Source organism: Balaenoptera ricei, chromosome 11 (genome assembly GCF_028023285.1).
Source record: "Balaenoptera ricei isolate mBalRic1 chromosome 11, mBalRic1.hap2, whole genome shotgun sequence".
NCBI classification, from domain to species: Eukaryota; Metazoa; Chordata; class Mammalia; order Artiodactyla; family Balaenopteridae; genus Balaenoptera; species Balaenoptera ricei.
In genome coordinates this window covers 104741351-104756635 of record NC_082649.1, presented here as the reverse complement: position 1 = coordinate 104756635, position 15285 = coordinate 104741351, and the positions used below count along the sequence as shown (strand labels likewise).

Genomic DNA, 15285 nt, shown 5'->3' with positions numbered 1-15285 from the left:
TTTTAAATTTATTTATTTATGTTTATTTTTGGCTGTGTTGGGTCTTCGTTTCTGTGCGAGGGCTTTCTCCAGTTGTGGCAAGCGGGGGCCACTCTTCATCGCGGTGCGCAGGCCTCTCACCATCGCGGCCTCTCCCGTTGTGGAGCACAGGCTCCAGACGCGCAGGCTCAGTAGTTGTGGCTCACAGGCTTAGTCGCTCCACAGCATGTGGGATCTTCCCAGACCAGGGCTCGAACCTGTGTCCCCTGAATTGGCAGGCAGATTCTTAACCACTCCACCACCAGGGAAGCTCAGCTGTCTTCATTTCTTTTCATTCTTTTTTCTTTATTCTGTTCCGCAGCAGTTAATTCCACCATTCTGCCTTCCAGGTCACTTATCTGTTCTTCTGCCTCAGGTATTCTGCTATTGATTCCTTCTAGTGTATTTTTCATTTCAGTTATTGTATTGTTCATCTCTGTTTGTTTGTTCTTTAATGCTTCTAGGTCTTTGTTAAACATTTCTTGCATCTTCTCAACCTTTGCCTCCATTCTTTTTCTGGGGTCCTGGATCATCTTCACTATCATGATTCTGAATTCTTTTTCTGAAAGGTTGCCTATCTCCACTTCATTTAGTTGTTCCTTCATCTGGTACATAGCCCTCTGCCTTTTCATCTTGTCTGTCTTTCTGTGAATATGGTTTTTGTTCTACAGGCTGCAGGATTGTAGTTCTTCTTGCTTCTGCTGTCAGCCCTCTGGTGCATAAGGCAATCTAAGAGGCTTGTGCAAGTTTCCTGATGGGAGGGAGTGGTACATGACTCTTTTTGAATTATGGTTTTCTCAGGGTAGAGAATTGACATTTTTACATTTCAAAGTTCTCCCATCCATGATCATGGTGTATCTTTTCACCTAATTCAGCTCCTCCTTTATGACTTTTAATAGGGTTGCTTTTTTTTTCTTCCTATAGATGTTGTGGATAATTCCTGTAAAAGAATTCCTGAATATTTTAGCGTTTCAGTTGCTTTTTATAAAATATATTAATTTTTCCATCATAATTGATAATGCAAGTTTGTCTGCAGACTGGCAGCCTCAGCATGACTGGGAGCTTGTTAGAAATGGGAATCTCAGGGCCACCCCAGGCTTGCTGAACCACAATCTGCATTTTATTCAGTGATTCATATGCATGTTGAAATTTGAGAAGCACTGGGTTAGAGGGATGCAATGTTATATTTTTAAAAATCTGCATACACGCTGTCCAGTAAATAGATTCTTAGATCTGGTCCCTGATTTTTCTCACTTTCATTTATTTTTCTCTTTGTGAATTTTCTAGATGTGGTATTTCAAGACCAGTCATTTCTTTGGGAGGGGCAACCACGGTGGAGATGAAGGAGTTAATTGAGAGGCCATCATTTAGCAGCTTAACAAAATTGTTGGAAAAGCAAAAATTTCAAAGTAAGTTAGGATGGGACTTTGGAAATTTATAGTATAACTAGACCTGGAAAAGAATTATGAAATATTTCAAATTCATGGTACTTCAATAAGATTCAAATATTATTCAAAAGTAAAAACTACTACATGCAATTTTAACTTACCCGGTCCATCTCACCTCATCCGTCCATCCATCCCATCCCATCCCATCCCATCCCATCCCATCCCATCCTTTCCCACTCCACCAATATTTCTGTGCTCCTGGTCCATGGTGTTGTGTGTATGGGAAACATGAAAATCTCTAATATTGACCAGAGACTTCCAGGTAAATAATTACACTTCTATGTGATAGATGCTGTGTAGGGTGGGTATGTGAGATGTACCAGGGTGGAGAGTCTCTCTTTGGAAGATGAGAAGCCGTTTGCTTCTTATGGTGGAATGAGGGAAATGGCACTCCTGAAAGCATGTGATCTGACTGTCCGACTCCCAGCAAGGACCCTCCGGTCCCTGAGTCTACCTCCTCGTTCTTGGCCTAGATCTCCTCAGCAAGCGGTTGTGTTTCCAGTATGAGGTGGAAAATTCTAGAGCCAGGGCACTTGCTTCCCGTTTCCCATTCTTTGAGCTGTAACTGCTGCACATCGTTTCCTTAGCCCTCAGTCAATCCGCTTTTCCCGGTTCTAGTCCAAACCTGAAGCTTCTGGAGTCAGGCTTCTCATTGGCGTGGGAGATGTAGGGGAGTAACGTCAGTCCTGTTTTTCAGGCCCTAAAAGACTAGGAACACCTTGCAACTCCTTCCGACTTTTCTCTTTCCAGGTTAAACAGCCTCAGTCCCTTTTAATGTTCTTTGAGCATTTTAATGAGGTTTTCAAGCCATGCTTTTTTTTTTTGAAGTAGAGAGAAGTACACAGAAAAATGTACAATGTACCCACAATTTAGGTATTAATATTTTGCCATATTTCCTTTATTTCTTTCTTGTTCCTTTTTTCTTTTCTTTCTTTCTTTCTTTTCTGTTTTTTTTTTTTTTTAAAGAAATAAGAGGCTACAGATACAGTTTACGCACGCTTGGCTTCCCGTGCTTTTGAGAAGCGTACAGCCACCCTCGCCTAGAAATCGGGGTAACCCCCCCCCCCCTTTCTCACACGTTCACACAACATTGTAGTGATTTTTGGTTTCGTGAGTTACAGAAATGACTTCACGCATGTGTATTTAACAGCAACTTGCTCTTTCTCTCGACTTTATTTCTGAGATTTATTGGTGTCAGTACATCTTAGTCCAGCCCCTTCTTCTACCTTCTGTAAAGTGCCCTGTCGGCTAGTGCCCCCTTCATCCCTGCAGGCCCCGCTGAGGGGTGTTTGAATAGTCACCAGTTTCCTGCTGTCACCAGCGCTGCGACAGTGACCGTCCTTGCGCAGGGCTCCAGCGCACGTGTAGGAGGGTCTAGGGCGCATGCCCGGCGGGGTCACGGGCGTAGGAAATGCGCCGTGACCGCTCAGGGGATGCTGCAGGTTTACGGTCCCAGTTTTATCTCTTTGCCCTCCTGACAGCAGCCCCGAGATTTCCCGCTTCTCCTCCATGTCACCCTTGCATAGTCAGGGGCCCAGTTCCTGATTACTGGGATTGAGAGTATCTAGAATGCTTATCTGGTCAGCACTTAGGTCATTTGCCTATTCCCATTTCTTCATTTATGTTGTTCTGTTGGGTTTAGATTTTTTTTCTTGTTGATCCCCAAGCCTTTTTTTTTAAAGGTCTTTTGAATAACTCTGCATAGTTTCAGGCACTGTAAACATCACAGGCTGGGGTCTGTATCTTACCCTTTCCCTTCATGTAGGGTGTCTTGTTGTGTACCCCAGGTATTCACCTCTTCCCGTCCAGTTTGTACTCTGGGTAACACTTAAGAGGCCCTTCCTCATCCAGATGGCAGTCTAGTCTCCCAAGTATTCTTCTAACGATTTTGAAGTTTTTGTTTTCCACCTTCAGTCTGCGACTCATTTTGCATACGGCATGAGATGCCCTATAATTTCATTTGCCTCCAGGTGGATAGTCAGTATCATTGATCGACTGGTCCATCTTTTCCCACTGATTTGAAACGCCACCTCCGGCCTCTGTTAAGTCTCCCTATGTGTGTGGCTCTATTTCTGGGCTTGCCCGCAATGGTCTGTTGCATTGGTCTCTCTGTCACAGAACCTATAGCTTATGGTTTTAGTTATCCACACTTATGTGTCTTATCATCTCCTTTTTCTTCTTGATCTAAGCTGGGTGCTGAGCTGAGCATCTTATGTACCTTTGCCCACTAACTCTTCTCGATGCCCTTAGGAGGCAGGTGCTGCCCTCATTCGACAGACGGGGGCGTCGAGGCTCAGAATGGTTAAGGCGCTTTCCCTGCAGGAGGGAGAGAGCTGATTCCAGACCTTTGGTGGTCCAGCTTCAAAGCCCAACCCTCAGCGCTGCACTGCGGTTATAAGCCGACGGGGAGGAGATCTTGGGTATTGTGTGGCGCTGGTGTCGTCACAGCTGGCTCTGGGTAGTGGCGAGTGGCGGATCAGGACCCCGTAATTTCCTGCTGCGTGTAACCGACGACTGCTGTCCGCGTTGGGATGTGTCTCCCGGTTGCTGGGATACAGCGGGGGCACAGACTCTGCCTCCAGGGAGCCCCCCAGAGCCCTCCGCATCCCTGCCGCGTGAAGCAGGCACATACAGCCTCTGGCACAGGGGCTCCTCTTAACGTTTATTCCCTTCCTCTGATTTCACAGTTAAACGGAAAGAATCAGACGCAGGGAGGAAAAGCCAGAGGAGGAGGGAGCAATCTCGCGTGGAGACAGACTCCAGGCTGGCAGGCCACGGGAAGCAGGGCACCTTCGCCGTGCAGCTGGCGGTGATGCCACTCCTCGCAGGTAGCCACACCCGTTCCCAGCAGCGTCCGGTCTCCTCGTCCCGTGTGGCTAGAATGCCCGCACACAGGACACTCGCGGTGACCGAGCCCCTGCCCCGCGCTGTCAGCCGCCCCGCCAAGTGGACGTGTCTCCACTATACAGAGCGGGAAACGGAGGCGCAGCGAGGGGAGGCGCAGCGAGGTCAAACGCGTCGGCCAGGAGGACGCGGCGAGTAAGCGAAGCCTGGGTTTGAACCTAGGTCTGATTCCAAAGTCCAAGCAAACGTGAGAATAAGAAACGTCACGGTTTTGTTTGCTACATAAGATGCTCCTTTGTATAAACGCGTTCCTGCAGATTTTTACAAAGACGTCTAGCAAAGGAAATGAGGAAAGGCAACCAGTATTTATGTCCGATCATTTACTTCTCACGACCAACTCTGATCTTCCCAGTGAACTGGTGCTGGTGGTATGGGGGGTGGTTATTATTGTCACGATTTTTTCAGGGAGGAATCAAAACTCAGAGAAGTCAAGCAACTTAACCTGAGGGCGCACAGCTCAGTGGCAGAACAGGGGTTTGCTTCATTTGCTTTGCAAGATCTATCACAGCTTATAAACTAAGTTTGATAAATAATAAGTAGGTATTTATTATGTCCATAGGTTTAGATAATGGAAGGCTCAGAATATATTTTGGGTAAAATTATGTGACTTTGTTTTAAAAAAGGAATATGGGGGGAACCCTCTTCTTTTTCTTTTTAGAGAAAATAATTTCAAACTTATTTCACTGTGGGGTTTTTGGCCATCAGGGTGAACGAGTGCCCCCTTCTGGCCTATCTGAAGAAACTTAGGCAGACGTGGAGGGTCAGTGAAACCCCATAGGGTCAGAGTCCAGTGCCGGGGGTGCCGGGAAAATCCTTATTCCCACAAGCGCTTGGGTTGATGTCGGTATGTTTTGAGGAACTACTATTAAGTTTTTTGTCCACACGCTTAGATGGAGTTTTGAAAATTAGTTCCACCCAAAGTGAGTTTTCAGAGACTCTTACCCACTGCTGAGCCGTGTCCAGGAGGACCGGGCCTTTCACGCAGCGGCCACGTGGCCCCGCCTGGGGCAGTGACTTTGGTTCATGCTTCTTTGGTCTTGAACCCAGAAGCAACCGGTGCTGCTCCAGGCGGGTGGGCCCCGGGGAACCTGCCTGACCTGCTCCTTACTTTGCTGTGAGGGTAGGGAGACACTGAATGGTCCTGGTCTGCCAGGTGTGACCATTTCCAGCAGGTGAAGCCAAGAGGTGTCTGGGCCTCCCCTCCCTTTAACCTGTGCCGCCATGGCCCTGTACAGTGACAGTTATTGCAAGAGTGACAAACAGACTTGAATCCTGGCTCAGCCCTTTACCAGCAGGTCGCCTGCTTTCTCTGAGTCTCAGTTTCCTCATCTGTAAAATGGGGACAAGAACTCCCACCCCAGGGGGCTGTAGGAAGGATCACGAGAGATAATGTGTGTAAACGGCTTAGCGGGGAGCCCTGCACACAGCAGAACTCAGACCGGTTACTGGTGAGGAGGTGGCAGCTGCTTCGCCCGGACATCTGGGTGGGCTGCGTGTAGGGCCCTGGGCCTCCGGCAAGGGGGGCAGAAAGACCCCTGCTCCCTGGCACCGAGGCCACGGCTCGTGGTCATGACTGCAAGTGGCCGTGGCTCAGCAGGCCAATTGTAGGTTTCTTTTTGCCATAAAATAGAATAGCATAAGATTATTCCAAAACTAGAATGATTATTTTTAGTCATCTTCAATTTAATTTTTTTAAAATAAATTATTTTATTGTATTTATTTTTGGCTGCGTTGGGTCTCCGTTGCTGTGTGCAGGTTTTCTCTAGTGTGGCGAGTGGGCCTCTCATTGCAGTGGCTTCTCTTGTTGCAGAGCACGGGCTCTAGGCATGTGGGCTTCAGTAGTTGTGGCACGTGGGTTCAGTAGTTGTGGCTCGCGGACTCTAGAGCGCAGGCTCAGTAGTTGTGGCGCACGGGCTTCGTTGCTCCGCAGCATGTGGGATCTTCCTGGACCAGGGCTCGAACCCATGTCTCCTGAACTGGCAGGCGGATTCTCAACCACTGCACCGCCAGGGAAGCCCCATCTTCAATTTAAGATTAGGCCGCAGACTTTGCATACCTTAGTGGTAAATATTGTTGGCCAGTAAGTGTCTAGAAAGGTTCTGTGTTTGGAGTGAACTCTTATGTTTACTGCATAGAGGAGAGGCCACACTTTTAGCCATGCAGGACTGGTTTCGACACTGGTTCTGCTGCTTATTGGCCAAGAGTCCTTGGACAATCACTTGACATCCCTGGACCTATCATGTTCAAGTCTGGCAGCTGTAGGTGCACAAACCTTGTGGTGGCCACTCGCCCTTGCCTTGTTCCTTACGTGGGACAGTGGTTCTCACCTTGGGCACTTATGCCCCTGGGGACACTTGGCACTATGTGAGACATCTTTGGGTGTCACAAGTGGGAGTAGGACACTGCTGAATGTCCCATGATGCACAGGATGGTCCTCATGATGAATAATTATCAGTCCTCAAGTGTCAGTAGTGCTGAGGTTGAGATCCCTACTCTGGACCATGGCTGACATCACCTGAGATTTCTGAATGATGATATGAGTAGATGTTTGCACTAGAGAGTCCTTCTAAACTGGGCAATCTTCTATGAAAAGGCTTGCAAAGTTCTAGAACACAAATCAGAATTGGCTATGGTCTTAATGAGTTGGTTTATTGAAGAGAGTCACAGGGAGAAGTGGGGGGTCCCTAGGAGATGCCCATGGCCCAGGCAGACAGTGCACACCTCGGGCCCAGGACTTGTTCTGGAAGCAACTGCTCTTTCTGAGTGTGAGTGATGGGGCTCTCACATGCCCTAAAAATATGTTTACCAGCATCATGAAAGAAATAGAACTGGTCTTTTTGAGCACGGACCCTGTGCTAGGAGGGCAGTGTTCCTGACACCTTCCCGTACATAACCCCTCTTCATCCTCTTAACCCTAAGAAAGGTGGTATCTCTGTCCATTTTGCACACCACGAAATCGAGCCTCAAAGAGCCTCTAACTTGTTGTAGGTCACATGATGCCTAACAGCCGGATTTAGGGTTTGAAAAATCTGCTTGCAAATCTGGAGCTTTGCATTTTTTTTTTTTTGGCCTTCACCAGTGTCTCTCCACCTGGTGAAATGTATGGGCCCCTTTTGCGAGAAAAGTATTCTCACAGCTGCCCATGTGCCCTGCAGTAGTCAAGTCACCCACCCTTTTCTGCAGTCGCACTGCTGCACAACTGTCACGGCAGGAGGTGTGCCAGGCTGGATTTGGCTCGAATGTACCACTTGTGTTCTATGTCAGTACCTACACTTCCCTCCCTGGATTACAACAGTGAAAGTGACACCGCTGGGCACCAAACACAGACACTGGTGTTATTTGTTCCTGAATGTGTTCTAGTCTAAGAGAAGTGCCTGGAGAAGTGCTCCAGAGCTTTCTGTAGTGAAGGACTTGTCCCGTGTCTGCTCATAGCCACACATGGCTCCTGAGCGTGGGACGTGGGACTCACGTGATGAAGGGAGTGCCTTTTAATTAATTTATTTATTTCTTGGCCATGCTGCGTGGCATGTGGGCTCTTAGTTCCCCAACCAGGGATTGAACCTGTGCCCCCTGCAGTGGAAGCGCGGAGTCTTAACCACTGGACCAACAGGGAAGTCCGAAGGAAGTGCGTTTTAAATTATATTTAATTTTAATTAATTTAAACATAAATATCCACATACGGCCAGTAACTATGGGACTCGCAGCGCAAGTCTGGTGGTTCTAGAATTACCTGGAGAGATTTAAAAAAATCCCAGTGTGGAGGCTACAGCCCAGACCAAGCCCATGAGACTGGGGGTGGGACCCAAGCGTCATTGTTCCTGATTGTAGCCTCTAGATGATCCAGGAAATGCTTATATCACAAGGTGATCAAGATTAAATCACAAAATGAAATTCTCTTAGAGAACCTATGGGACCCCAGTTGAAAAAGTGGTGCAGACATGCTGCCTGTAGGTGTTTCCCAATTACTATTTTTTTAAGTTTTCCTCTTTTTGGTGTAGTTTTATCTTTGGCTCTCCGGTTGCCTGATCCCTTCTGTGCTGGTCTGGGGGCCGTTCTGAGTAACATTCTAACGCTGCGTGTATCTCCCCGCAGGATGGCAAACTGTCGTGAGTCGTGGCAGTGGGAGGTCGGCCAACGTCTTAGATTGTTTTTTGACCCTAAAAACAGAAGTTCCCCTCATGACTGAAGAGCAAAAGCGGGACTTAAACCCCCTAACCATAGAGGTCAAGTGTGTTTCCTGCCTTCCATCACGGTCTGTGTCCTTCAGTGAACTAGAGGTAAGAGTGAGCCAGCCCAGCTGGTTTGAGAGCTGCTTTTCCCAGCCATCTGCCCATCGCCTGTCGCCCCTCACCCGCAATGGCCCTGCATGAGAAGTATGATTATCGACCCCATTTCCTCATTTAGGATCTCACAGCCAGACAGCAAAGAGATTAGGTTCCTGGGATCAGGAGGTACCAAGTGTGAGGTCTCCTCTGCTGCACCACAGGGTTCTTCAGGTGCAGGTAGCGACCCTCCGCTCAGGAGGAGCCCTGTGCTTCCTTGTTCCAGCAGCGGTGCTCACCTAGTGCTCACTGATTTTGAACCAGCCAGTTTGGCGCTGCTGTTTACCTTGGGAGTCCCCTGTTCCTCTCCTGGTGGGTCCCTGTCCCTGGATTCTGTGTCTTGCTCTTGCTTTGTTTCCTCTTTGATTTTGCTGGAGCACATCCTCCTGTAGCTTTCTGAGAAGAGGTTAATGGGAGATACTTGTTTTATGATCTCCTATGTCTGAAAATATCCTTATTCTACCCTTATACTTGATTGATAGTTAGGGTATAGAATTCCAGGTTAAAAAATCATTTTCCTTCAGTTTTAAAAAAAATTTTATTGGAGTATAGTTGATTTACAATGTTGTGTTAGTTTCAGGTACACAGTAAAGTGAATCAGTTATACATATACACATATCCACCCTTTTTACATTCTTTTCCTATATAGATACTTACACAGTATTGAGTAGAATTCCTTGTGCTATACAGTAGCTCCTTGTTAGTTATCTATTTTATATATAGTGGTGTGTATATATCAATCCCAATCTCCCAATTTATCCCTCCCCCCTCTCCCCTGGTAACCATAAGTTTGTTTTCTACATCTGTGACTCTATTTCTGTTTTGTAAATAAGTGCATTTGTACCATTTTTTTAGATTCCACATATAAGCAATATCGTATGATATTTGTCCTCTGTCTGACTTACTTCACTTAGTAGGATAATTTCTAGGTCCATCCATGTTGCTGCAAATGGCATTATTTCATTCTGTTTAACAGCTGAGTAATATTCCATTGTGTACATGTACCACAACTTCTTTATCCACTCCTGGATAAATTATCCATCCATCGATGGACAATTAGGTTTCTTCCATGTCCTAGCTGTTGTAAGCAGAGCTGCAGTGAACACTGGGGTACATGTATCTTTTTTTTTTATGTATATAAATTTATTTATTTATTTATTTTTGGCTGCATTGGGTCTTCATTGCTGCACGCGGGCTTTTCTCTAGTTGCGGCAAGCGGGGGTTATTCATTGCAGTGCGCAGGCTTCTCATTGCGGTGGCATCTCTTGTTGCAGAGCATGGGCTCTAGGTGCATGGGCTTCAGTAGCTGTGGCACGCGGGCTCAGTAGTTGTGGCTTGCGGGCTCTAGAGCACAGGCTCAGTAGTTGTGGCGCACGGGCTTAGTTGCTCCGTGGCATGTGAGATCTTCCTGGACCACGGCTTGAACCCATGTCCCCTGCATTGGCAGGTGGATTCTAACCACTGTGCCACCGGGGAAGCCCCATGTATCTTTTTGAAGTACGGTTTTCTCCAGATATATGCCCAGTAGTGGGATTGCTGGGTCATATGGTAGCTTTATTTTTAGTTTTTTAAGGAACTTCCATACTGTTCTCCATAGTGGCTGCACCAATTTATATTCTCACCACCAGTGTAGGAGGGTTTCCTTTTCTCCACACCCTCTCCAGCATTTATTGTTTGCAGATTTTTTTGATGATGGCCATTCTGACTGGTGTGAAGTGATACCTCATTGTATTTTTGATTTGCATTTCTCTGATAATTAGAGATGTTGAACATCTTTTCACGTGCTTTTTGGCCATCCGTATGTATTCTTTTTTTTAAAAAAAAATTTTATTTATTTATTTATTTATTTATTTTTATGGCTGTGTTGGGTCTTCATTTCTGTGCGAGGGCTTTCTCTAGTTGTGGCAAGCGGGGGCCACTCTTCATCACGGTGCGCGGGCCTCTCACTATCGCGGCCTCTCTTGTTGCGGAGCACAGGCTCCAGACGCGCAGGCTCGGTAGTTGTGGCTCACAGGCCTAGTTGCTCCACGGCATGTGGGATCTTCCCAGACCAGGGCTCGAACCCGTGTCCCCTGTATTGGCAGGCAGATTCTCAACCACTGCACCACCAGGGAAGCCCTGTATGTATTCTTTAGAGAATTGTCTGTTTGCATCTTCTGTCCATTTCTTAATTGGGTTGTTGGTTTTTTTGATATTGAGCTGCATGAGCTGTTTGTATATTTTGGAGATTAATCCTTTGTTGGTCTTTTTGTTTGCAAATATTTTCTCCCATTCTGTGGGTTGTCTTCTTGTTTTGTTTTTGGTTCCCTTTGCTGTGCAAAAGCTTTTAAGTTTAATTAGGCTCCATTTGTTTATTTTTTGTTTTCATTTTCATTACTCTAGGAGGTGGATCCAAAAAGATATTGCTGCAATTTATGTCAGCGAGTGTTCTGCCTATGTTTTCCTCTAAGAGTTTAATAGTATCCGGTCTTACATTTAGGTCTTTAATCCATTTTGAGTTTATTTTTGTGTATGGTGTTAAGGAGTGTTCAAATTTCATTCTTTTACATGTAGTTGTCCAGTTTTTCCAGCACCACTTACTGAAGAGACTGTTTTTTCTCCATTTTATATCCTTGCTTCCTTTGTCACAGATTAGGTGACCATAGGTGCATGGGTTTATTTCTGGGCCTTCTATCCTGATCCATTGATCTATATTTCTGTTTTTGTGCCAGTACCATACTGTTTTGATTGCTGTAGCTTTGTAGTATAGTCTGAAGTCAGGGAGTGTGATTCCTCCAGCTCCGTTTTTCTTTCTCAAGATTGTTTGGCTATTTGGGGTGTTTTGTGTTTCGATACAAATTAAAAAATTTTTTGTTCTAGTTCTGTGAAAAGTGTCATTGGTAATTTAATAGGGATTGTATTGAATCTAGATTGCCAAGGTGACTATCTTTAAAAAGGTCTGCTGTAAAGGCTGGCCCTTGGCAGGTGTCTAGGAACTTGAATCTTTCTCTGATGAGAGTGGTTCCTGGGCCTGACTGTTTCTGCCAACAGTGCTGACCATGCTTTCCTCCAGGGCGCCTGGCGTATTGGGACACAGGCTGGGGGAGCCTAGTACCAGCCCCAATCAAAACCCTGGGTGCTAGGTCTCCAGTGAGCTCCCCGGTGGACAGTACGTCACCTGAGTTGTCACAGTCAGTTGTGCAGGAGCTCAGTGCATCCTGGGACACACAGGAGGAGGCCATGGGGAGATGGCACCTGTCCCCCTGCTTTGCCTCGCAGCCCTTTTCCCTTTGCAGGCTTTGCCTGGTCTCCTCTGGCCTTTGTGAAGCCCAGCTGTGGGTCCGACCACAGCCGAGTCCTGAGGTCCTCCTAGAGAATCACGGATCTGGGGGTGGCCCCAGGGCTGCCGACTCAGCAGTGTTTTCCTGCTTTGCGGGTCGCCGTCCCTGTTTGTACAGTCCTTATTTCCTCAAGTTGGTTTTTCTGTTTGTTTGGTCTCCATCGTCACATCTGTCTTAATCCCCTGGTTCGCTGCTCATAGGTAAGAGTGGGGGCCTCAAAAGCAGCCTTGGGTGCTGAGCGGGCTTGTGGGTTCTGAGCCTCATGCTGCGGTGGCCTGGGTGGGCTGGTGGTGGGGAGACCTCAAGGTCGGTCTCTGGAGATCTCTCCCAGTTGCCTGCCTGGAGGGTAAGGGTCTGGTATCCAAGGGATGAAAAGGACGTGGGGTCTGCATTGGATGGTCCGTGAGCATTTGGTCACCTAATACATCTGGTTTGGATAGGAGCCGAATGCCATCAGCTGTCCCTCATTCCAGAGACCCTCTGGTTTTTTAATTTTTAAAATAACAAGCAGAAAAGTAAAAATATCCTACAGAATCGACTGTTTTCTCTTGGTGTACAGTTCTGTAACTTTCACTTCATGTGTGGGTCAGTGTTCTCACAACCACGGTAAGGATACAGAACACCTCTATGACCGCGGCCCCCAAACTCTTCTGTACTAGCCCTTTACGACCACATCTTCCCCACCCACACTCCCGGCAACCGCACATGTGTTCGTCGTGATAGTTTTAACTTTTGAAGATTGTCGTACAGATGGGGTTATATATTGTGTAACATCCACACTAACAACCTCTGCTCCAGCAGGGAACAACACGTACAGCCTCCTTCACTCAGCACGATGCCGGCGAGATTCCTGCAAGCTAGAATTCATCCCTTTTTGCTGCTGAGTCGTATTCTGCAGCTGGATGTAACCGCAGTCTGTCTGTCCGTTAACCCATGGAGGATGTTTAGGTTGTTTCTGCTTTGGGGCAGTTACGAATACAGCTGCTAAAACATCTGTGTACGTGCTTTTGTGTGAACATAAGCCTTCAGTTCTTTAGGATAAATGCCCACAAGTGGGCTTCCCGGGCTCTGTGGACAGGGTATGGCTGCATTCTCACCAGAGGTGTGCGAGGGTTCCAGCTGCTCCTTATCCTTCCCAGAACTTGGTATTGCCAGTGTTTTATTTTTCATTTTGGCCACTCTAATGAATATGCAGTGTTATCTCATTGGGGTTTACCATGCATTTCGCTGATGCAGAGTGATGTGGCGCATCTCTTAGTCTGCTTATCTGCCACTTTATGGCCCCTTTGGTGAAGTGCCAGTTCAAGTTTTTGCCCACATTTCAACTGAGTTCTTTTTTTTTTTTTTATAAATTTATTTATTTTTGGCTGCATTGGGTTTTCGTTGCTGTGCACGGGCTTTCTCTAGTTGCGGCGAGTGGGGACTACTGTTTGTTGCAGTGCGTGGGCTTCTCATTGCGGTGGCTTCTCTTGTTGCGGAGCATAGGCTTCAGTAGCTGTGGCTCACGGGTTCCAGAGCGCAGGCTCAGTAGTCGTGGTGCACGGGCTTAGTTGCTCCGCCGCATGTGGGATCTTCCCGGACCAGGGCCCGAACCCGTGTCCCTTTCATGGGCAGGCGGATTCTTAACCACTGCGCCACCAGAGAAGTTCTCAACTGAGTACTTAGTTTTCCTGTTGTTGAGTTGAGAGTTTTTAAATGTAGTCTGGATACAAGTCCTCTTTTGGATATATTCTTTGCAGATATTTTCTCCCAGTCTGTAGTCTGCCTTTTTATTCTCTTATTTTAATTTTGATGAAGTCTAAATTATACATTTTTGTCTTCTATGGATTGTGTTTTTGTGTCACATCTAAGAACTCTTCGCCTAACCCTTGGTGACAGGGGTTTTCTTCTGTATGTTTATAGTTTTACATTTGGATCTATAATCAATTTTGAGTTAATTTATGTATAAGGTTTAAGTTAATGTTCTTTTTTTTTTTTTTTGCATACACATGACTAATTGTTCCAGCACCATTTGTGGAAAAGACTTTTTTTTTTGTCATTGAATTTCTTTTGCATTTCTGACAAAAATCAGTTGGCCGTACTGGTAGAGGTCTATTTCTGGATCCTTTATTCTTCTTTTTCAAAATTGTGTTAGCTCTTCCAGTTTCTTTGCCCTTTCATATAAATTTTAGAATCAGCTTGTCTCTATCTACAAAAACTTGCGCTAGGATTTTGCCTGGCTTTGCATGAAATCCATAGATCAGTCTGGGGAGAACTGACGTCTTACTGTGTTGAGCCTTCCAACCCCTGAATTCAGTGTGCCTCTCCATTAGTTTAGGTCTCCTCTTTTCTCTCTCATCGGTGTTTTGAAGCTCTCAGGACCCTGTATTCATTTGCCTGCACAACAAGCTAACAGCCTCCCGCCAAGCAGTAGGGGAGGGGTGGGCACTTGGGCCAGCTGGCTTCTCGGGACTCGCAACGGTTCCCTTGCTGCGCTCTTCCCTGTGACCCCCAGATCCAGAGATGCTGGGTCCTGCCGGTTCCTAAGTCTTTCGAGGATTTTGCAGAGAATGTGGCTGGTTCTCAGCTTCTCCATTACGTGCTTGGGATTTGGCCTCCTCGCCTGTGCTGTGTCTGCACCACTTGCTTGTCACCTTCCCAGCGCTCATGCTGGCTTCTGTTCTCTTCTCCTTGTCCTTGTATGTTTACGTCTTAAAAAAAAATTCCCTGTGGTTTTAGGGGAGATCGGTGAGGGGTGTAACCAGATGTATGTGTTCAATCTGCCACTTAAACCGCATGACCTGATGTTTAGTTCATGTCCCCAGTGGGCTGAAGTCACCCGCACAAGGGACCATGGTGTCAGCGTCCCCGGCACCCAGCCGGGGGCCTGGTACGAACAGGAGCTCGGTGACCATCAGTCAAGCATGAGAGCCAAGGAACAGGACATTTTGATACACTGTTTGTATCACAGTTCATCTGTTCAAAGAGGATTCCCCTCACTCAGATTTTCAGTTGCCTGCCCAGCTGCTGCCACTGCAAACAGATTACAGGTTGGGAACTTGAACTTGCTGGAGGGCAGGTCCAGGAGAGAAAAGCAATAGGGGATTTCCTTCCACTCTCTCTGTCTCATAGGGTTCCCCCACCCTGTTCCTTGGAACAGAAAGGGAGCTGTGTCTCTCCATGCCTGGTGCATAATTCTGGGATTCAGGCTTCCTTTGCGTCTAGTCTGGGACATGCAGGAAGAGAATAAAACCCAGGAAACTCACTGGGTTTGGCCTGTTTTTCCAGTCTGCC

General features: G+C 46.8%; 1 protein-coding gene across 1 annotated transcript in view; it reads left to right on the top strand.

Annotated features, from left to right (window-relative positions):
* CFAP92 (cilia and flagella associated protein 92 (putative)) overlaps positions 1-15285 on the top strand; it is a 73411-nt gene that overhangs the window by 22771 nt on the left and 35355 nt on the right. Inside the window, exons 6-8 of the mRNA XM_059940614.1 lie at positions 1306-1427; positions 4154-4294; positions 8463-8647. Coding sequence (XP_059796597.1) covers positions 1306-1427; positions 4154-4294; positions 8463-8647 — 448 coding nt within the window. The remainder of the gene's footprint in view (positions 1-1305; positions 1428-4153; positions 4295-8462; positions 8648-15285) is intronic.